Source organism: Aethalodelphis obliquidens, unplaced genomic scaffold, assembly GCF_003676395.1.
Source record: "Aethalodelphis obliquidens isolate GAN/ISIS:26980383/991018 unplaced genomic scaffold, ASM367639v1 scaffold2, whole genome shotgun sequence".
Taxonomy (NCBI): domain Eukaryota; kingdom Metazoa; phylum Chordata; class Mammalia; order Artiodactyla; family Delphinidae; genus Aethalodelphis; species Aethalodelphis obliquidens.
The window spans coordinates 26748835-26773446 of NW_020837946.1; the positions used below are offsets into that span (position 1 = coordinate 26748835).

Below are 24612 nucleotides of genomic sequence, written 5' to 3' on the forward strand. Positions count from 1 at the left end.
ATGCTGGCCATTAAACTCGTAGTTTGCAGAGTACAGGAACCTGGAGGTTCTCAGGCATTCCTAGGTTAACTGACAGTGATCAATCAAACATCTTATCCAGTGGTACCATCTTTAGTGATTTCAAGGTCAATTTTAGTTCTTTTTTTTAATAGATAAAAGAGATTTTCTTTTTATATATGAAAATCCCTTGGTTGAATTTTTAAACTATGTGATACATTTGGTCATTTGGTATTTGAGGAAACTGTGAATACTCAAAGTCTAGCCACATGGTTGGACTCTCCAAGTAGCCTCATTATTAATACGTTTTACGTACCATCAGAGGCTCAGTGCGTGGTCTGGGCAGGCAAGAAAAGGTCTCTCGCAGGAAGGTGGTAATCTCCAGGAGAAGCTGGCATGCTGCCATCTTCAAGGCAAAGGGGCAGCCACATTTAGAGGGGTTCACAGTACCTATGGAATGAAAGAGTTCTTTTACAAGCAAACAAACCAATAAAAAATAGAGAGGCACAGTTTGATGGACACAGCTACACATGTGTAAAATCAAATTGCATATGAGAATGTTACCTATACATGTCCAAAATGAAACTGCAAATGAGGATGTTTCCTATACACGTTCAATTTACCTGGTCCCTTTAGAATAATCTATGCATTACAATACACCTCTCTTTTTCTCCATTTTGCAATTCTATAATGAATGCCTCAGTATTAAAATGTCAATCAATAAGAATTAAATTATTCTCCTCAAGGCATCATAGAGTAACAAAATGCAGCTCCACTAGACTGGAAAGCCTTTTAATTAAAACAGAAACAGAAAGCAGTCCTGCCAGATTTTCATATCGTTATTCAATCAGATTTAGACAAGGTACAGAGCCATGAACTAGATTTGGAACTACAAAAATCCTGTCAGCTCACTTTGTGAGAGACGTCTGTCTTGATGTTCTTAGAGCAGTGAAGTTGTTTCAGCTTTAGCCCAGATGTGTTTCTGTAGCATAAACTAGGATTACTTACTTGGTCACCTCTATTATACTGTTTATACAAGTTAGCCTGTCATATTAAGGAACAGCTACACTAGAATACGCAAATATTCTCCTTTGCTTTGAAGAACACCAGTCTTTGAATAAGTAAAACATTGCATCCACCATAGACCAACAAATGGATTTTGCTCTAAAGGCAGATAATGGCCAAGGTGACACCAGAGACTTTTAAATCCTCAGGTATAGGTCTCAGATACACGACATCACAAATCATGGAGAAATATATTGACTACTTATCAGTGTTCAGAAAAGAAGACCAAAGTCATGCCTCTCATAAAAGAAACAAAATAGTTATCTATTTTCAATGACTCAACTTATCACCAAACATTATATCATTACATATTAACCTTCCTAAAAATATCTCTAAAATACTTCCTGTGTATTTGGCTTTCTTAATTGAATATAATATATAATTCATGGTTTATATTGATAGTAGGTAGAATTATGGTCTTTCTGAAGATATCTGGCTATTTCTTCTCCATGAAAACCATTATATTTTCTACAGAGGTACTATGTGGCTGGGAACATTGCCTCTTATTAAGAATGAAAACAACAAACTCCTCTAGAATTTCCAGACTGATACTTACTTATACCATAATTATTTTTTAAATGCAAAATGAGCTATGTATTGACTTGAAAGTGGAACTAAAGCAGACATTCCAATCTTATATTCAGTGGAGGCCACATGACTCTAGAAATTGCCTACATTGCAACTGTTTTTAAAAAATAAATGAACACTAGATATTTAGTATAAACTTCTAGATCTGTCCTTGCAATCCTGAGGATATCATTTAGATTCTTCTGGTCAGTCCTATAGACGATGAGCTTGGTTTTAGTCCAGCCTCTCTCATAACTATCATCTGAAATATTCTGTTATAATGAACAAGTATTGACTTATAAATAACCTCACCAAAAAACTAATATACCATCATATCATATTGGCCAATGATACTTATGTGGTCTCATGGAGATTTGAGATCATTTTGGCCTATCAAGATACATCCATCTAAGGTTGCTTTGGCTCTTCTCTGTTCTGAAGGACCCCAAGGAGATCCAGGGCAGTTTGGGGATATCTCCTGGCAGGCTTAAACTAGGTTCTGTGATTTCTGGATAATCTTCAAGTCCTCTTACAAATCAGACCCAATACTATGAGTCATTCTAGGATAGCCTAGACTCTTATGAACTTGAGGGAATCTTTGGGGCCAACTTCCATCATTACGCTAAAAGACTAATGTCAGAATTTGGTATTTTGTCAACAGCTAAGTCAAGATTTCTCTGATTTGATATGGGCTGAGGAAGAGCAAAATGATGAAAAAATGCAAAAAAAATATTACTGGTATGAAAGTGGAAAAGAAGACAATATGTTTTCTGTTATTATTATATAGTTCTGTCCAACGTTATATTCTAGCCATCCTTTTACATTTCATGCCTATAAGGATGAAGTAGGTTTGGCATCACTTAACTAAGGACAATCCATAAGACATCATCAGGGAGTCTGAACTTGAAACCACTAAGAAAGGTCAAAAGGTAGAGGCTTCAATGTCTTCATCAGATAATATTAATTCCAAAACTGTCCTGACATTTGATATTCCATAAAAGGCAGTGGTACACATACACACAAGCTTATATGGTATAGAACACACATATGCACAAAATGGTGCTGAGAAGGAGTTCAGGAATCTCTTCGTTTCTATTCGTCTATGATGGGACTCAATTACACTTTTAATAAATAAGTACAATACATCAAACATTCACAGTTCTAATAATCTGAATCTTAATATTTTAATTTCATGTTAAATATTATAATATACTCTGATTAAATATTTTAGCTATCTGAGAAGTTTTTAACGTTTAATTTTATTTGCTCTACCACTTTTTAACATTTATTTATTTACTTATTTATTTATTTTAACATCTTTATTGGAGTATAATTGCTTTACAATGGTGTGTTAGTTTCTGCTTTATAACAAAGTGAATCAGCTATACATATACATATATCCCCATATCTCCTCCCTCTTGTGTCTCCCTCCCACCCTCCCTATCCCACACCTCTAGGTGGTCACAAAGCACCGAGCTGATCTTCCTGTGCCATGAGGCTGCTTCCCACTAGCTATCTGTTTAACATTTGGTAGTGTATATATGTCCATGCCACTCTCTCACTTCATACCAGTTTACACTTCCCCCCACCCCGTGACCTCAAGTCCATTCTCTACGTCTGTGTATTTATTCCTATCCTGCCCCAGGTTCTTCAGAATTTTTTTTTTTTTTTTTAGATTCCATATATATGTGTTAACATATGGTATTTGTTTTTCTCTTTCTGACTTACTTCACTCTGTATGATAGACTTCAGGTCCATCCACCTCACTACAAATAACTCAATTTCGTTTCTTTTTATGGCTGAGTACTATTCCATTGTATATATGTGCCACATCTTCTTTATCCATTCATCTGTTGATGGACACTTAGGTTGCTTCCATGTCCTGGTTATTGTAAATAGAGCTGCAATGAACACTGTCGTACATGACTCTTTTGGAATTATGGTTTTCTCAGGATATATGCCCCGTAGTGGCATTGCTGGGTCCTATAGTAGTTCTATTTTTAGTTTTTTAAGGAACCTCCATATTGTTCTCTATACTGGTTGTATCAATTTACATTCCCACCAACAGTGCAAGAGGGTTCCCTTTTCCCCACACCCTCTCCAGCATTTATTGTCCATAGATTTTTTGATGAGGCCATTCTGACTTGTATAAGGTGATACCTCATTGTAGTTTTGATTTGCCTTTCTCTAATGATTAGTGATGTTGAGCATCCTTTCATATGTTTGCTGGCAATCTGTATATCTTCTCTGGAGAAATGTCTGTTTAGGTCCTCTGCCCATTTTTGGATACAGTTGTTTGTTTTTTGGATATAGAGCTGCATGAGCTGTTTCTAAATTTTGGAGATTAGCCCTTTGTCAGTTGCTTCATTTGCAAATATTTTCTCCCATTATGAGGGTTGTCTTTTCATCTTCTTCATGGTTTCCTTTGCTGTGCAAAAGCTTTTAAGTTTCATGAGGTCCCATTTATTTTTGTTTTTATTTCCATTTCTCTAGGAGGTGGGTCAAAAAGGATCTTGCTGTGATTTATATCATAGAGTGTTCTGCCTAAATTATCCTCTAAGAGTTTGATAGTGTCTGGCCTTACATTTAGGTCTTTCATCCATTTTGAGTTTACTTTTGTGTATGGTGTTACAGAGTATTCCAATTTCATTCTTTTAAATGTAGCTGTCCAGTTTCCCCAGCACCACTTATTGACGAGGCTGTCCTTTCTCTGCAGTATGTTCTTGCCTCCCTTGTCATAAATTAGATGACAATATGTGCGTGGGTTTATCTCTAGGCATTCTATCCTGTACCATTGATCTATATTTCTGTTTTTGTGCCAGTACCATGCTGTCTTGATTACTGTAGCTTTGTGGTATAGTTTGAAGTCAGGGAGCCTGATTCTTCCAACTCCGTTTTTCTCTCTCAAGGTTGCTTTGGCTATTCGGGGTCTTTTGTGTTTCCATACGAATTGTAAAATTTTTTGTTCTAATTCTGTGAAGAATGCCATTGGTAGTTGGACAGGGATTGCCTTGAATCTGTAGATTGCTTTGGGTAGTATAATCATTTTCAAAATGTTGATTCTTCCAATCCAAGAACATGGTATATCGCTCCATCTGTTGGTATCATTTTTAATTTCTTTCATCAGTGCCTTATAGTTCTCTGCATACAGGTCTTTGGTCTCCTTAGGTAGGTTTATTCTTAGATATTTTATTCTATTAGTTGCAGTGGTAAATGGGAGTGTTTGCTTCATTTCTCTTTCAGATTTTTCATCATTAGTGTACAGGAATGCAAGACATTTCTGTGCATTAATTTTGTTTGCTGCTAGTTTACCAAATTCCTTGATTAGTTCTAGCAGTTTTCTGTTGGCATCTTTAGGATTCTCTATGTATAGTATCATGTCATCTGCAAACAGTGACAGCTTTACTTCTTCTTTTCTGATTTGGATTCCTTTTATTTCTTCTTCTTCTCTGATTGCTGTGGCTAAAACTTCCTAAATGATGTTGAATAATAGTGGTAAGAGTGGACAACCTTGTCTTGTTCCTGATCTTACAGGAAATTGTTTCAGTTTTTCACCAGTGAGAATGATGTTGACAGTGGGTTTGTTATTTATGGCCTTTATTATATTGAGTTAAGTTTCCTCTATGCCTACTTTCTGGAGGGTTTTTATCATAAACGGGTGTTGAATTTTGTTGAAAGCTTTTTCTGCATCTATTGAGATTATCATCTGGTTTTTCTCCTTCAAGTTGTTAATATGGTTTATCACATTAATTGATTTGAGTATATTGAAGAATCCTTGCATTCCTGGGATAAACCCCACTTGATCATGGTGTATTATCGTTTTAATGTGCTGTTGGATTCTGTTTGCTAGTATTTTGTTGAGGATTTTTGCATCTATGTTCATCAGAGATATTGGTCTGTAGTTTTCTTTGTGACATCTTTGTCTGGTTTTGGTATCAGGGTGATGGTGGCCTCATTGAATGAGTTTGGGAGTGTTTCTCCCTTTGCTATATTTTGGAAGAGTTTGAGAAGAATAGGTATTATCGCTTCTCTAAATGTTTGACAGAATTCGCCTGACAAGCCATCTGATCCTGGGCTTTTGTTTCTTGGAAGATTTTTAATCAGAGTCTCAATTTCAGTGCTTGTGATTGGTCTGTTTATATTTTCTATTTCTTCCTGCTTCAGTCATGGAAGGTTGTGCTTTTCTAAGAATTTGTCCATTTCTTCCAGGTTGTCCATTTTATTGGCATATCGTTGCTTGTAGTAATCTCTCATGATCCTTTGTATTTCTGCAGTGTCAGTTGTTACTTCTCCTTTTTCATTTCTAATTCTGTATGAATTTGAGTCTTCTCCCTTTTTTCTTGATGAATCTGGCTAATGGTTTATCAGTTTTGTTTATCTTCTCAAAGAACCAGCTTTTAGTTTTATTGATCTTTGCTATCATTTCCTTCATTTATTTCTGATCTGATCTTTATGATTTCTTTCCTTCTGCTAACTTTGGGGGTTTTTTGCTCTTCTTTCTCTAATTGCTTAAGTGTAAGGTTAGGTTGTTTATGTGAGATGTTTTCTGTTTCTTGAAGTAAGACTGTATTACTATAAACCTCCCTCTTAGAACTGCTTTTGCTGCATCCCATAGGCTTTGGGTCATCAAGTTTTCATTGTCATTTGCTTCTACGTATTTTTTGATTTCCTCTTTGATTTCTTCAGTGATCTTCTTCAGTGTATTGTTTAGCCTCCATGTGTTTGTATTTTTTACAGATTTTTTCCTGTAATTGACATCTAGTCTCACAGTGTTGTGGTCGGAAAAGATATGTGATACGATTTCAGTTTTCTTATGTTTACCAAGGCTTGCTTTGTGATCCAAGATATGATCTATCCTGGAGAACGTTCCATAAGTACTTGAGAAGAAAGTGTATTCTGTTGTTTTTGGATGGAATGTCCTATAAATATCAATTAAGTCCATCTTGTTTAATGTATCATTTAAAGCTTGTTTTTCCTTACTTATTTTCATTTTGGATGATCCGTCCATTGGTGAAAATGGGGTGTTAAAGTCCCTTAATATGATTATGTTACTGTCAGTTTCCCCTTTTGATGGCTGTTAGCATTTGCCTTATGTATTGAGGTGCTCATATTTTGGGTGCATAAGTATTTACAATTGTTATATCTTCTTCTTGGATTGATCCCTTGATCATTACGTAGTGTCCTCCTTTGTCTTTTGTAATAGTCTTTATTTTAAAGTCTATTTTGTCTCATATGAGAATTGCTCCTCCAGCTTTCTTTTGATTTCCAGTTGCATGGAATACCTTTTTCCATCCCCTCACTTTCAGTCTGTATGTGTCCCTAGGTCTGAAGTGGGTCTCTTGTAGACAGCATATATACAGGTCTTGTTTTTGTATCCATTCAGCCAGTCTGAATCTTTCGGTTGGAGAATTTAATCCATTTACATTTAAGGTAGTTATCAATATGTATGTTCCTAATATAATTTTCTTAATTATTTTGCATTTCTTATTGTAGGTCTTTTCCTTCTCTTGTGTTTCCAGCCTAGAAAAGTTCCTTTAGCATTTGTTGTAAAGCTGGTTTGGTGGTGCTACATTCTCTTAGCTTTTCTTGTCTGTAAAGGTTTTAATTTCTCTGTCGAAACTGAATGAGATCCTTGCTGGGTAGAGTAATCTTGGCTGTAGGTTTTTTTCCTTTCATCACAATAAATATGTCCTGCCACTCCCTTCTGGCTTGCAGAGTTTCTGCTGAAAGATCAGCTGTTAACCTTATGGGGATTCCCTTGTATGTAGTTTGTTGTTTTTCCCTTGCTGCTTTTAATGTTTTCTTTGTATTTAATTTTTGATAGTTTGGTTAATATGTGTCTTGGCATGTTTCTCCTTGGATTTATCCTGTATGGGACTCTCTGCACTTCCTGGACTTGAGTGACTATTTTCTTTCCCATATTGTGGAAGTTTTCAACTATAATTTCTTCAAATATTTTCTCAGTCCCTTTCTGTTTCTCTTCTTCTGTGACCTCTATAATTCGAATGTTGTTGCATTTAATGTTGTCCCAGAGGTCTCTGAGACTGTCCTCAATTCTTTTCATTCTTTTATCTTTATTCTGCCCTGCAGTAGTTATTTCCACTATTTTATCTTCCAGTTCACTTATCCATTCTTCTGCTTCAGTTATTCTGCTATTGATTCCTTCTAGAGAATTTTTAATTCATTTATTGTGTTGTTCATCATTGTTTGTTTCATCTTTAGTTCTTCTAGTTCCTTGTTAAACGTTTCTTGTATTTTCTCCATTCTATTTCCAAGATTCTGGATCACCTTTACTATCATTACTCTGAATTCTTTTTCAGGTAGACTGTCTATTTCCTCTTCTTTTTTTTTTTGGTCTGGTGGGTTTTTACCTTGCTCCTTCATCTGCTGTGTGTTTCTCTGTCTTCTCATTTTGCCTAACTTACTGTGTTTGGGGTCTCCTTTTCACAGGCTGCAGGTTCATATTTCTCGTTATTTTTGGTGTCTGCCCCCATTGCCTAAGGTTGCTTCACTGTGTTGTGTAGGCTTCCTGGTGGAGGGGCTAGGGCCTCTGTTCTGTTGGATGATGCTGCATCTTGTCTTTCTGGTGGGCAGGTCTGTGTCCAGTGGTTTGTTTTGGGGTGTCTGAGACCTTATTATGATTAAGGCAGACTCTCTGCTAATGGGTGGGGTTGTGTTCCTGTCTTGCTAGTTGTTTGGCATATGGGGTCCAGCACCATAGCTTGCTGGTTGTTGAGTGGAGTTGGGTCTTCGCATTTAGATGGAGACCTCTGGGAGAACTTTCACTGTTTGATATTATGTGGAGCCGGGAGGTCTCTTGTGGACCAATGTCCTGAACTTTATTCAGGTATTTCAGAGTTGCAACATACATCAAGTTGATTGTGGAGATTTAATTCACTGCTCCTGAGGCTGCACAGAGAAATTTCCCTTTCTCTTCTTTGTTCGCACAGCTCCTGGGGTTCAGCTTTGGATTTGACCCTGCCTCTGCGTGTAGCTTGCCTGAGGGCAACTGTTCTTCGCTCAGACAGGACGGGGTTAATGTACCAGCTGATTATGGGGCTCTGGCTCACTCAGGCAAGGGGGAGGGAGGGGTATGGAATGCAGGGTGAGCCTGCAGCGGCAGAGGCTGATATGACGTTGCAACAGCCTGAGGCACACCGTATGTTCTCCCAGGGAAGTTGTCCCTGTATCACAGGACCCTGGCAGGGGTGGGCTGTACAGGCTCCCAGGAGGGGAGATGTGGATAGTGACCTATGCTTGCACACAGGCTTCTTGGTGGCTGCAGCAGCAGCGTTAGTGTTTCATGCCTGTCTGGGGTCTGCGCTGATAGCCATGGCTCACGCCTGTCTCTGGAGCTCATTTAGGCGGTGCTCTGAATCCCCTCTCCTCGCGCACCCCAAAACAATGGTGTCTTGTTTCTTAGGCAGTTCCAGACTTTTTCCCAGACTCCCTCCCGGCTAGCCGTGGCGCACTAGCCCCCTTCAGGCTGTGTTCACACAGCCAACCCCAGTCCTCTCCCTCGGATCTGGCCTCCAAAACCCAAGCCTCAGCTCCCAGCTCCCACCCGTACCAGCGGGTGAGCAGACAAACCTCTCAGGCTGGTGAGTGCTGGTCGGCACTGATCCTCTGTGGAGGAATCTCTCTGCTTTGCCCTCTGCACCCCTGTTGCTGCGCTCTCCTCTGTGGGTCTGAAGCTTCCCCCCCGCCCACCCCTACCTCCACCAGTGAAGGGGCTTCCTAGTGTGTGGAAACTTTTCCTCCTTCACAGATCCCTCCCAGAGGGGCAGGTCCCATCCCTATTCTTTTGTCTCTCTTTTTTCTTTTTTTTTCTGCCCTACCCAGGTATGTGGGGAGTTTCTTGCCTTTTGGGAGGTATGAGGTCTTCTGCCAGCGTTCAGTAGGTGTTCTACAGGAGTTGCTCCACATGTAGATGTATTTCTGATGTATTTGTGGGGAGGAAGGTGATCTCTACGTCTTACTCCTCCGCCATCTTGAAGGTCTCCCTCAGGTCTAACCCTTTTTTAAAACTCCAAGAGCAGTAATAAAATACAAACCCTGACCAGCCCTCTTCTGGGGCAGCACAACTATGTTTTCTCAAGTAGGCCTAAAACTGATCTTCGTATTTACAATATTAAGAGTCAGAGACTTCAAAGCAGTGAGTTTTCCATATTGCCAACTCTTTGCCCCTGTCTACAGTCTTCTCCTTCTGGTTCCTGCTCTCTCTTTGTGTGGCTTTATGCACATGCTCACATCCATGCAGAGGGAATAGGGGAGAAGGTGCAGTGGGAGACATGGGAAGGTGGTAAGAATGTGAAAGAGGAAAGAGAAATATTACGTGCTCCTAAAGCAGAGGTTCTTACAAGCAGGGGTTCTTGTAGTAAAGGGAGTCTCCTTACTGTCATCTAAAAAGTCTTCCTCATCATCCTCCTTTCTCAGTCTCCTCTTGGTCTCCTCATCATAAATGAGACCCAGCAGGTTGGCTGGGCTCTCACTTTCCCCATGGCACAGCTCATTCAACCGGACGCCAATTGCCTACCATGAAGAGAAGAAGAATGAAACAGCATAAGATACGTCAGACTGTAAAATAGGCTCTCACATTACAGAGGTCACCAGCAACCGATCAATGGGAATGATTTTCAGCATAAGCCTCCTCTGTCTGCCACAGTGTTGTTACCACCATGTTTCATTTCCCAATGTGGGAACCCAGAGAGGGAAGGCACTGATGCTATCTCTAAGGTCACTGTGTCTAAAGACTTTTAGGAAATGGAATGGCATTTTTTATTCTCATACAAAACATTTTCTGAAAATATTTCTATTTCCTCAAAGGTCATCTATTTTATAGGTTTCACATAAGGGAGTATGCGGTTGATTTTGTTGTTGTTGTTTGTCAGGTTTTTTGGTTTGTTTTGTTTTGCAGTTGTTTCTAATGAAGGATTTTGCTGCAGTAAAAAATAAGAAGTCACAGTTCTTCAGACTGTTTCTGATTATGCTATTTTATGAGAAAGGCACTATCATGCTAATGAGCTTGGAGATTGGCATGAATTCTGGAACTGCAATTTTATTTGTATCTGTCATCATATATGCAATCAATGGCTTTCTTATAGACTTTGTTCCCCCCTCCATGATACACTATGAATGAAAAAGAAATATTATTCTTTTGATAGTGTACCCAACATCAACATTAGAAATATGATTTTTAGTAAGTCAGCACATGGGCAATACTGGCTCTTACAAGGTATTCATAAAACCAGTACTTACTATCTGTTCTTCTGAATCATCATGTACTATTGTCTGATTTACCAAAAGGAATTTTCCAAATGAAAAGACAAAATATGCTACCTCTATCTAATTCCTTTTACATTCCAATGACAAATTGTATGCAACAAAAGAGGAGATGCATGCTTAAGAAAGAGAGTCAAAAAGCTAAAATGAACACTGAACATAGAATTTGACAGTTTGGTTACTCTGTGCATTAATACGAACAAAATTCCAGCTACTTTTCTTTTTTCTTCCCATATTATCCTTTTCAAATATTTAGAAAAGTTACTACATTCTGGGCATGCAAGAGATTAGATTCATTACTGGAAACTGACAAAGATATGTCCAGAACACTTTAAATAAAAACACAAGTTGTTTGAACGTCTTGGCTATCTGAAAACAAAGGGGTCTGCTTAAACTCTGGAATTAAGTGGGGAGTAACAAAAAGGAGAAAGAAAGCAGTGTAGAAAAATATCACAGCATCCTAAAATTTTAGCTCCTAACCTGAGAAGTTTTAAGCAAACAAAACAAAACATAAAAGCAAAAACCACCACCTCAACAAAAAGCCTTGTCCTGATGCTACTCTTTTGGAAATCCTCTCTAAGGAAGGAGATGTGGAATTATGAGTCTGGAGTGGAGCCAGCAGATTTAATAGTGAGATTCACAGGGGAAAAAAAAATCTACATCGATCCTCCCAGGATGCTGAAACCAAGCAATTTAAGTTAAACCCACAGTTCATAAAGCTTAAAAGGTTGCTCAAAAAATGAACTTGTCTGGGATAATACTAAATACCTAAATAATAATTTAGAGCTCTCTGTCTCTTCTAAGACCAGAAAAGTGCCTTGGGAACATGTTTATTCCTTTTTCATTCATCAAATATTTATTAGGTGAGGTAATTTGTTACGTATTAAGTAAAAAATAAAGTTGAATAAATTGTTATAGTACATCAGTATCTTTGTTTAATGTGCCCTAGTAGATTACAAACCTTCATAAAGAAGGATCATTGTTTGGCACTTAGGAAAGTTAGGTTGAAAGACTTGCTCTAGGTTGCTCAGCAACCTTGAACTCGGAGTCAAATAGGGTATCTGACTCTGTGTCTTGCTCTTTACTTCATGGAGCTTACAGTCTATTGGGGTGGTAATAACATACCAAAATAACAGTCATGTAAAAGACTGAAAGCACTTTATTTATTGGAATATGGAGAAATCGGATTCATCTCAGAGGATCACACAAAGTTTCATTCCTGTAGATTCTGAAGAATTGCTGTGTAGGCTAATGGGGAAGGGGAAAAGTGGATATTCCGGATGGAGAGTTTCAAAAGATCCATATTCAGGGAAATGCACTGACATGTTCAGAGACTGACAAATAAGCCAATTGGTTGAAGCACAATTCTGTGAGAGGAAATAATGTGCCTGAGGGCTTGGAAAGGTAGATTGTGACTAGATCCTACAGTTCATGAAGCTGGACTTCATTTTGCATTCTGAAGAAGGATGAAAGGTACTTTCTGAGTGGGGGAGAACCTTATCACTCATTCGAGGAACACTGTGATAGCTGCCTAACAATGCACAGAAAAATCATATACCCTGCTTGCAAGAATTAATATAATAACATTATTATTGAACACCTCTTAGATGCAGAGCATTGAGATAAATGTTCTTTAGATACATTAGCTCATTTGCCTTGATCATCCATAATCTTGGTGTGATTTGAACAAAGGTTGTGGCGAGAGCAGCAATGCCAGGCTAAGCAATTTGGGTTTTATCCCAAGGGAAAAGGAGGGCCACTGAAGCACTATAATGTGATTTGCATTTTAGCCTAATCACTCTGACAGCAGTTTGAAGAATGAATTGGAGGGAGCAAGTCTGCAGGCTGGAAGATAAGTACGAATGTTCTGCTTTTAGATGAGCTACGCCAAAGGGAGATGATTTTACTGGCAGTGTGTAGGATGGGTCAGATGAGGGGAGATTGTGGGAGGAGACTAAATAGGAAAATACTTTCGTCATATAGATGAGAAGTAATGAAGTTCTGACCTAAAAGGGCATCAGTGACATGGAAGAGGTGGAATCAATAAGAAAAGAAGGTTTGGAATATGTTCAAGGCTGTCATCTTAGATGATGGTGGTACTATCAATAAGAATAGAAAATTCAAGAAGGGTTGCAGATGGGGGTGTGTTTAAATGGAGAGAAGGGTTTTATTTTGGTCAGACTGAGTTTCAGGACATTGAGTGAATGCCTCCAAAGTACAGTTGGTGATGCCGGTCGCGGATCCAAAGAGTGCTATGGATAGAGAAGTGTGTGCCCCTAGCATACAGCTAACAGTTGAAAATACAGGAATAAATGTAATCCTGGTGCAGAATATACAGGAAGAAATTATAAGAGATGCTGAGAATGTTTACATTTATAGGAAGGAAAGAGGCAGAGGACCAGGAAAAGAGACAGAAGAGATAATAATGTCTAACTTTGTCGATTTACTGGGAAGATTAAATGAATTACACTTATTTTCCCCTGAAATGTTCTGTTCAGTGCCTGGTACATAACGGATACTCAGTAAACTGTCTCCCAAACAAATGAAGAAACATAAACACAAAACTTCTTCACTTCACTCAGCCTAATTTTTACAGAAGAAAATCAAAAGCTCACGTCTCCCCATTGGTAGAAGAGCTTGGCAGCGTTCCACTGCAGCTTCTGGTTCCGCTTGTTGCCCACAATGGGAGACCGTCCCCTGGAAAGGCCTTTCTTGGTGATATTCACATGATGCCCTTTCATCCACTCTGGCCAGTTGCCACGGTTGCAGCGGTAAACAAAACGGGCACATTCCAGGAACAGCGCTGCTCTGGCTACTACAGGCGCTTCCTGAGTAGGGTTGTTAAGGAAAGAGTAATGTAGGATTAACAAACAATGAAGTTGAACTTAAATTGAATGACTATGTACTCTTAGTTTATTTTCGTCTCCGTATTTTGACTTAGTTTAGCCATATTTCCCAGGGTAGTGTTAGCATGGTTACAATAGTAGTGGGAAATCTGGGAAATGAATCCATGAAGGCAAATTTGGGTATTGAAAAATTAGACATTTTAAGTAGGTTTCTGAGTTTAGTTTTCTCCTTTTGGAGAATATCCAGTAATTTCATGACTCTTTGCATATTTCAGAGACAGCTGGGATTTAAGTGTGAAATAATTTTTAATCAGAAAGTTTTAAATATGATGCTTTTTTTAAACCTAAAATTAACATGATGCAAACACGTATTCAATTTCTAGAACTAGTCGTATGTTAACCAAGGGTGTCAGTAGGGATTTTGTTATGTAGGACCATCCACAAGCTCCAAGCAAGTGCAGCTGCTCCCTCGTTTTGGCTAGTAAGAAAAGGAAGAGCTTACTACATTAGGCTGAGCTGTGAGAGAAAACAGAGAATAAAATGGGGCCTGAAATGGAAAACAGACAAACAAACAAATAAATAAATAAATTAGATTGAGTTAGTCTCTTTCCCCAGTTTTTCATAAACAGACCAAATTCTGCTCAAATAGGCATGGTTTCAATTGAAAATGTTTGACAAAGAGGAAACTGCTTAATTGATAAATGAAAAATAGAGCATTTGTTCAGGAAAATAAAAATATGGCTCCATCTTGTCAAGACATACTTGAAAAAAGAAAAGAAACAGCTTTTAGTTGATACCCAGAAACTGGTAAGAGTGAGATATCTACCGAATTCTTTATAAGCCAAAAAAAAAAAAAAAAAAGATAATAATAAGAGAAGGAGTGTGAAGTTTCCCATAGGTCAATAGGTCACAAAAAGTACATACATCAAAAATTCATTCGTGCCAGTTAAAAAAATATACATCACAATATTAGCTATCACCTCAGTTACCTAATAACCATAGGTTGCTTAGTAAGCACATTTTCAAATGGAAACCGTTTTCATCATTCAAGCAACAGCATTCTTAACAATCCATCGATCCATAATGTTAAAATAGGGGCTAATATACAGAGAATATCAATATGTGTCAATAAGTTTTTATAAATTGTAATTATCATAACAACCCTGTGAAACAATATCTTCATTTTAATATTTTTTTAAAATGAGATATAATTTTTCCACTATTATATAGCTGGGAAGAAATCGACACAGGATTCAATCTCAGGTCTCTCTCATGCCCAGATCTGTACTAGTTCCTCTTTGGTATCTACATTGTCTTAATTTATACTCATATAAGCCTTGGGAAAAGATGATTTCTAGAATGCATGTAGAAAGTCACTGTTTACAAATGGGACAATTGGGACTTCCCTGGCGGTCCAGTAGTTAAGGCTCCGCGCTCCCAATGTAGTGGGTGCAGGTTCGATCCCTGGTTGCAAACTAAGATCCCACAGGCCGTGCGGCACAGCCAAAAAATTAAAACAAAAGAGACAATAATGTCATATAATGTTATTTACTAAAACACAAATGTATAATCACATCATTTTCCCTTTTAAAATATATTATAGGTTCAATCTACCTCAGTCATCAATGAATAAAGATAACTGACATTCGTTATTTGGTTCACCTCTCTATCCCCATCTCAAGTGCTCTGTGGTCCAATTATGTCAAACTGGTTAGTCTCCCAGATATGACATCTCATACGTTTCCATGTGTTGTTTCCATGACTTGCAGAGCCTTTAAGCCCCTTTTCCATGTGGCAAATTCCCACTTTAAGCTTCAGTTTAGTTACCTCCTCCAAGAAGCCTTCCTTAATCCCTTCGTTCTTCAGGCAGAGTTGGCTACTTCATACTGTGGAGTACCACACTATCTCAAATACCCTGGATGATTCAAGTAAGTTAGCCCATTAAGCATTTTCTCATTGTCTAAAACTTAAATGAAACCATCAAGAATTCTAATAAGAAATTTATTTATGTTGGGACTTAATTTTACAAAGCATATGTTGTATTGCCATGACAAAGTTAATCTATGTGAAAAAGCAAAATACAAGATAAACACAATGGTGAGACTCTATCATTAATAAAAGATGGACTATGATGATGAGAAACTATCATCAACTGCGTCGGTGCCAAGACTTGGCAGCAGGTCACAGGGACAGAAAGCCTTCAGATTGCAAAGGGTCAGATGACTTTCTGTATCAAACCTATCATTACTGTGGTGCCATAATATACCGACTAAATATCTGTACTCTCTTCTTGTATTAAATATTCATTTTACTAAACATCTCAGATATGCTAATCTGCATCTGGAAAAGGCTGGAACATCTATCTCTAAAAACGAATGCCAGTCTGGAGGGCAAGGCGAGTGATGCAAATTTATTTTTAGCCTGTCACATTTTGACACATTTCCAATAAAAAACAATGGGATTCATTGCTTTATTTTGGGAAGACAGAAACAACACTGCTGGAATAGCATTATGTTATGAACCCTGGCTCCTTCATGATGAACAAGGGTAGAACTTAACCTAACTCAAATGTATGGGGCAGAGGTGGGGGTTTTTTTTCTTTTAATTGCTCTTAACTATTAGATGGCACTGAGAGGACTAACGGAAGATGAATAAAAAACCCAAATTGTGCTATGTAAGGTTTCCTATGTCGATTGGCTTGCCTCCTTTAGAAAATATGTTTTTATTTGGTTAGGAAGCTCAAGGCGTTTTGAATGAAAAGAAATTTTAGTTCTCTGCTCTGAAAAGCTTCTTATGATAAAACCCAGACATCATCAGTTATCGGCCCTAAGAAATCCTAATCTAAGTTGGGAAATAGAATTGAGATCATTATCAAAATAACTCCCATTAATTAACCATACAGCACAACATTAAAGGGAGGGTTGGTTATTATCTGATACATTTGATCCATGTAAGTTGGATCAAACCCAGTAACTTTTGGAAATGTCACTGCTCGAATTAAGGGATGATGACATAGCGTGACTTAAATATTGCCTTCTTATTATAAGCCTCATAAACCTGGTAGGTGCAAGCACACTTGGGATGGCACTGAGTACTACCAATTTCTGGGATATTGTAGTGTGTATGTTGCTGTACAGAAAACAGAGGATACTGCTGCGGTACAAAGCTAAGTACTCAACTATGAATCCTAGTAGAAGATACTTAGCAACAAGTATCAACTTCACAGTGTGTGTGGAAGAGTATTCAAGGCAGTCTAGTGTGGGCGTGGCTATGGGGAATTATTTTCCTTATAAGTTCCTTTCAAAGTGTAAGTTAGAAAGTATTGATTTTAGGAGCAGGGTTATAGAATACCTTAGACAAAGGATTCTTCCTGGACTTAAAGGAAATTCAATTTTCCCTCTTTTGATGGAGCTTACCTCTTATGGCTCAGTGCAATCTGAAGAAGCAGCGAAAAATGGAGGCATGACAGAATGGATAGGGATGAATTCACATCACAGAGAAAGACAGCACAAATGGAGAAAAATGAATCAGAAGAATGCTGCATGGATGAAAAGAACCACAGAGTGTCAGAGGCATAGTTAAAAGTGAACATCTAAACAAAATTTGATACCATTGGTATACCAATTTTGCTGGTGGTCCTAAATGAAAAGTAGGCATATTTAAATTCTTTTTTATTAATATGTCTGCCAGATCACCTTTTTATGTTCCATAACACCACAGAGTGGCTTCAATTCCATTATGTCATAACTTCATAGTTCCCAGACAAGCAAGAATCAATTTTAACTAGGAAGATAAAATGTTAGGTTGAACCTTATGGAATTTCTAAGTTTGAAGGTCAAAAATAGTAGAATATCGTCAATTTCATATGGTTCAGTTTTATATAAGGTATTCTCTGCAATGGCTACAGAGCTGTCTAGTTAAAATTAGAAAATGTCATGCATTATGCAGCATGGATTTCTCTAACATTCTACAGCTAGAAAACTTCAAGCATCAAGCTAATTTTCCTTGACTTCCTTTGGCATTTTCCTGCGTTTTATAAGATCGTTATGTATATTGAATGTTTCCTTTATGAAAGTAAAGAAGAGAACTAGAATACTAATTCAAACAGCTGTGCTTTATTTTGCCTGGGGACCTAGAAAATATTGTTACCAAGATATGATGGTTAATTGAAGGTTATAACTGCAATACATTCCTTTCCCTGAAGGACTGTATCTAAACTTATTATGTGAGAAGAAATACTGACTGATCCTGAAAACTCGTAACACAGGACAGGAACTAACTGGTTTTAAAAAGTGAATATTTTATGGTGGTCCCTGGGGAATTACATACTATTTGTATTGCCTTACAATAAAATATAAAGCTCTTGCTGGTGCAAGATACCTATTTATTTAAAAACACTGGGAATAAGCAGTTATTGTGGTTCTTCGTGTACACTGGAACCTCATTTGCTAGAGGGCATGTGCTTGTGACTCAGTATTTATTACTTAGCTTGTACTGAATTCTCTGCCTGACTGAGATCATTAAGCAACTGACAGGCTGTCTCTGTCCCTGCCCCTTTCTGCAGTAGCTGAGGGCAACAGAAATGATTCAGATGTCAGGCTAGAGGCAGGCGTTATTGTTTAGTACACAGTCTGGTGGGGTAGTCATTTTAACACTTACTCAGATCATGCTAATATCTTGGGTAAGTGTTTTAAAAACCAAATGAGGACTCCTGTTTCTGACAATATGATAGATTAGGTGTGAAGACAAATATCTTTTGGTTTAAACACCTAAAAATGCTAGATAAAATACCCCAATTTTTTTCACTTTGTTTTTGCTTTTGTTTCTAACATGAGATGATAGACCATTGGAGAGCAGAAATTACAAGAAAGTACAATTCTGGGGTGAAGGTAGGGAGAAAGGTGTGAACTAGTGTAGGAATATATGCCCCAAGGGTTTCTACTGACTATGGCAAGACCAGAGTATGGGTTTTCAATGGGCCACAAATTAAATGTCTGGGTCCAAAGTGGAGTGTGAGATCAGGCCATACACTCCTATATAAAGCCAATATCCCACGTGCGTGTCACTTTTACTGCATGAAAAATAAAATGATCTACCCCACAGAAATAAGCTTGCATGACTAGTCTTGGCTCTGGGTAGAAAAGGAAAAAAAGAAAAAGTCTTAAATGAGAACTTCTAATCAAAATTCCACATTTTCATATAAGTTTGGACTAGAACGGGCACTACTTTCATGCTCCTTGCACCCAAAAAGTAGTTAAAAAATGATCTTATACATGTAAAAGTATGAGATTAGATCACTCCCTAACACCATACACAAAAATAAGCTCAAAATGGATTAAAGACCTAAATGTAAGGCCAGAAACTATCAAACTCTTAGAGGAAAACATAGGCAGAACACTCTATGACATAAATCACAGCAAAATCCTTTCTGACCCACCTCCTAGAGTAACGGAAATAAAAACAAAAATAAACAAATGGGACCTAATGCAACTTCAAAGCTTTTGCACAGCAAAGGAAACCATAAACAAGACGAAAAGACAACCCTCAGAATGGGAGAAAATATTTTCAAATGAAGCAACTGACAAAGGATTAATCTCCAAAATTTACAAGCAGCTCATGCAGCTCAATAACAAAAAAACAAACAACCCAATCCAAAAATGGGCAGAAGATGTAAATAGACATTTCTCCAAAGAAGATATACAGACTGCCAACAAACACATGAAAGAATGCTCAACATCATTAATCATTAGAGAAATGCAAATCAAAACTACAATGAGATATCATCTCACACCATTCAGAATGGCCATCATCAAAAAATCTAGAAACAATAAATGCTGGAAAGGGTGTGGAGAAAAGGGAACACTCTTGCACTGCTGGTGGGAATGTGAATTGGTTCAGCCACTATGGAGAACAGTATGGAGGTTCCTTAAAAAACTACAAATAGAACTACCATATGACCCAGCAATCCCACTACTGGGCATATTACCCTGAGAAAACCAAAATTCAAAAAGAGTCATGTACCAAAATGTTCATTGCAGCTCTATTTACAATAGCCCGGAGATGGAAACAACCTAAGTGCCCATCATCGGATGAATGGATAAAGAAGATGTGGCACATATATACAATGGAATATTACTCAGCCATAAAAAGAAACGAAATTGAGCTATTTGTAATGAGGTGGATAGACCTAGAGTCTGTCATACAGAGTGAAGTAAGTCAGAAAGAGAAAGACAAATACCGTATGCTAACACATATATATGGAATTTAAGAGGAAAAAAAATGTCATGAAGAACCTAGGGGTAAGACAGGAATAAAGACACAGACCTACTGGAGAACGGACTTGAGGATATGGGGAGGGGTAAGGGTGAGCTGTGACTGGACGACAGAGAGTCATGGACATATACACACCAACAAACGTAAGGTAGATAGCTAGTGGGAAGCAGCCGCATGGCACAGGGATATTGGCTCGGTGCTTTGTGACCGCCTGGAGGGGTGGGATAGGGAGGGTGGGAGGGAGGGAGACGCAAGAGGGAAGAGATATGGGAACATATGTATATGTATAACTGATTCACTTTGTTATAAAGCAGAAACTAACACACCATTGTAAAGCAATTATACCCCCAATAAAGATGTTAAAAAAAAAAAATGATCTTAGGTTGGTGATGTTTTGAGGTGCCTGAGGAAAAGAAATGGAAAGCCTCTCTGGAGGAATACTTTAAATTAGTGCTTCTCAAAGCTTCAAACTTGAGTATGCATAAGAGTCACTTGAGTATGCATAAGAGAATACGGTTAAAATAGATTCTTTGGGCCCACCCTCAGAGATTCTGATGCAGATGTTGCAGGGCCTGAAAATCTGCATTTCTAACATACTCACAGATATTGCTAAAACTGCTGGTCCACTGAATAACACTGCTTCTAACACAGGTCTTAAAGAATCAGCACAGATAAAGTTTCAAGGAGTTAAGCTTATTAAAAACATGTTTTAAAAAATTCACCATGAGTCAGAGTAGGAAGAAACAGCAAAGTGTAGAATCAGACCCTTTACAAAGACTGTGGCTATAGGAATCATAATGTATCAAACACATCTACAGATTAATGTGGGTATTGAAAGTAGAAGGAATTAGGTTATCAAAGTTGACCATGTAGTTTTAAAACAAGAAATAGGACTTTTACAAATAAAAAAATGTAGTACTTGAAATTTAAAACTCAATGGACAGATTCAAACAAAAATTAGATCCGTTTTTTTCACCTTCAGCATTATTGGCCATTTTGGCCAGATAATTCTTTTTTGTGAAGTGTGCACTATGTATTATGAGATGTTTACCAGAATCTTTATTAACTACCAGCTATATGCAAATAGCAATTCCAAAGTCATGACAACCAAAAATTCCTCCAAACATTGCCAAATGCCCCCTGGTGGGCAAAGTTACCCCTGGTTAAGAACCATGAAATTAGACACAGCTGAAAAAAGAAAAAGTGAAATGGAAGAGAATTAGGCAGAATACAGCATAGAAAGAGATGAAGAAATGAAAAATACGAAAGAAGTTGTCAAAAACAGAGGATAAACTGAGAAGCTCTATCATGCATCTTTTCAGTTTATAGAAGGAAAAATTAGAGAAAATGTGAAAGACACAATCTTTGAAGAAATAACAGTTGGAAAATTTCCAGAATAGACATAATATGCCAATTACATGATTCACAGACTTAATGAAATATGAAATACAGGCTAGAAACTTTTTAGTGAAAGTGCAAAAGATCAATAATAAAGAGAAGATCAACAATAAAAGCAACTGGGAGAAGGAATTGGGGGAGACACATTACCTATAAAAGAATGTCAATTAAGCCAGAAGAGAAGGGGATAATATCTTTGAAGTACAGAAAGAAAATGTTAGCCTATGATTCTAATTCTATCAAAAGTATCTTTCAAGAATGAAACCAAAATAAAGACATTTTCAATTAAACTGTAGCTGAGAGAGCTACTGCCAGTTGATCATCACCAAAGAAGTGTCTGAAAGCTTTCCTTCAGGAGGATATAGATCTTAGAAAGGAATGTCTGAGATGCAAGGAAAACTGGTGAGCAAAGACTATGATAAGCTTTTGGGCAAATTTAAAAATCATTTTCCTAACAATCAATAAAAATAATGTCTACTTTATCAATGTTAAAACAAAAATAAGAGAGAACTAAATCTTGAACAATAATTGGGGTTAAAACCCTCTATAGTCTTTTACTGTTTGAAAGAAGAGTAAAGATATTCATTAAATTTAGACTTTGTTGAGTTAAATATGCATGCAATTTTAAAATATATAAATAGAATAATTTTAAAGCTGATAAAGAAAAATGAATAAAACAAAGCTAAACCAAACCAAAGCAAGAGAAAGAAAACAAAATTCAACACTATTTGAAAGAAGGCATGAAATAATGAATATACAATGAAATAATGAAAAATGAAATAATGAAAAAATGAAATAATGAAACATATACAATGAAATGATGAAAAATGTGGTAAGTAGGCAGAAGAAGACAGAAGCGAATCTATATAAGTAATCATAATCTGTGCAAATGTACTAAATTTTCTAGGGAAAAAAAGGTCACTAAAATGTTATAAAAATTCAAATACTTGCTTTTTGCAAGACACATATCTAAAACACAAAGATGTAGAAAAGTTGAAAGGAAAGGACTGGCAAAAAGACCAGACCAATGCTAATAAAACTGTTTCAGCTGTATTATTATCAAAGAAAAATATATCTTATATATGCTAGAAATAAACTGGGTCACTAGATAGTGATAAAAGGTTCATAGCACCAGATACTTGTCATACTTCTAAACGATCTGCCTCTAAATCAATAAAACAGAAATTGCTGGAACTACAAAATAAATGGACAAGTTTGTCATCATAGAGGAGATTTTAACACAACTTAGTGTTTGACAGATCAAGTAGTGAGGGGTAAAAATAAGAATATAGAAGACTTGAATATAAAACACTGCACCCTGATGGACCTAGAGGGTATTATGCTAAGTGAAATAAGTTAGACGGAAAAATCTGTATGATTTTACTGATATGTGGAATCTAAAAAACAAAAAAATGAACAAACAAAGCAAAATAGACTCACAGATACAGAGAATAAGCTAGTGGTTGCCAGAGGTGGGGATGGGAGGTTGAGGGGGGAACAGGGTTTGGGTAAAATAGGTGAAGGGCATTAAAAGTTTCATACTTCCAGTTATAAAATAAATAAGTCACTGGGATATAATATACAGTATAGGGAATACAGTCAATAATATTATAATAACTTTGTATGACAAAGTTGACAGATAGTTACTAGACTTACCGTGATCAATTCATAATGTATATAAATGCCAAATCACTGTGTTGTACACCTGAAATTAATATAATATTGTATGTCAACTATACTTCAATTAAAAAAAAAAGGAAAGAAAAGCCTCTATGTTGTGCCCAACAACTGGAGAATGCACATTCTTTTCAACTACACATAGAACATTTACAAAAATTAATAATGCTCTAGTTCATGAAGCAAGTTTAAATTAATTCCAAAGAATCAGTACCTGAAAATGAAGTTAGAAATCAATAACAAATGGATACCTAACAAAACTCTGAAATTTATAAAACTGAAACACACACACTCATACATATATACATAACCCATGGAAAAGGAAACCATTAAATAAATTAAAAAGGACTTAAAAATAAATTGTAACATAAATACTACTTATCAAAATTTATGACATAATTGAAAGAGTACTTAGAGGGAAATGAATAGCTAAATGCTCAGTTTTTGAAAAGAAAAAATAAAAGTATGAGCTAAGCAATCAACTAACAAGGTAAAATAATAATACAATGAATTCGGGCTTCCCTGGTGGCGCAGTGGTTGAGAGTCCGCCTGCCGATGCAGGGGACACGGGTTCGTGCCCCGGTCCGGGAAGATCCCACATGCCGCGGAGTGGCTGGGCCTATGAGCCATGGCCACTGAGCCTGTGCATCTGGAGCCTGTGCTCCGCAACGGGAGAGGCCACAGCAGTGAGAGGCCCGCGTACCGCAAAAAAATAATAATAATAAAAAAATAATACAATGAATTCAAAGCAAGAAGGAGGAAAGAATAAAAATAAGGGCAGGATATACTCAATATTGTAATAACCTATAAGGGAAAAGAATCTGAAAAAGAATATTATACGTATATGTGTATTTATAACTGAATCACTTTGCTGTACACCTAAAACTACCACAACATTGTAAATCAACTATCCTTCAATAAAAACAATAATAAGGGCAGGAATTAATGAATTAGAGAACGAGATACAATAGAGAGAATCTCTACTGTACCATTAAAAAAGACTAATGAAATTGACAAATATCTGGCAAGCCTAATCAAGAAAAGAAAAGGAAATAATTTTAGGAATAAAAACAGAAAAAATAATTACAGATGCTGCAAAGATCAAAAACTAATAAGAAAATGTTATGATCAATTTTAATCCAACAAATATGAAAATGCAGGTAAAACTGACAAATTGCTAAAAAGATTAAAATTACTTAAATGTACTCAAAGAAATAGAACTTTTGAATTATCAATTCAGATCTGAATTTCAATTTGAATTTTAATTATATCTAAATTTATCTGTGGACTCAATGTAATTCCGAGAATAAATTAAAATATTTTCATAGAAACTGACAAGCTAATTATAAAATTCACATGGAAGAGTAAGGAACCAAGAACAACCTAGGTGATGTTCAAAGTTCAAGCTATTAAGACAGAGTAGATTAACTCAGAGCACACATGGAATGCAACAGAAAAAAACCTCAGACTTACACCCATGCATGCATAGAAACCTGACACATGATTA

General features: G+C 37.0%; 1 protein-coding gene across 2 annotated transcripts in view; it reads right to left on the reverse strand.

Annotated features, from left to right (window-relative positions):
- Nucleotides 1–24612, reverse strand: part of UNC80 (unc-80 subunit of NALCN channel complex) — a 237999-nt gene that overhangs the window by 118588 nt on the left and 94799 nt on the right. For both annotated transcript variants that reach the window (XM_027122575.1, XM_027122582.1), the window contains exons 23-25: nt 13527–13739; nt 10026–10161; nt 314–447 (exon numbers count right to left, since the gene is read on the reverse strand). In XM_027122575.1, coding sequence (XP_026978376.1) covers nt 314–447; nt 10026–10161; nt 13527–13739 — 483 coding nt within the window. The remainder of the gene's footprint in view (nt 1–313; nt 448–10025; nt 10162–13526; nt 13740–24612) is intronic.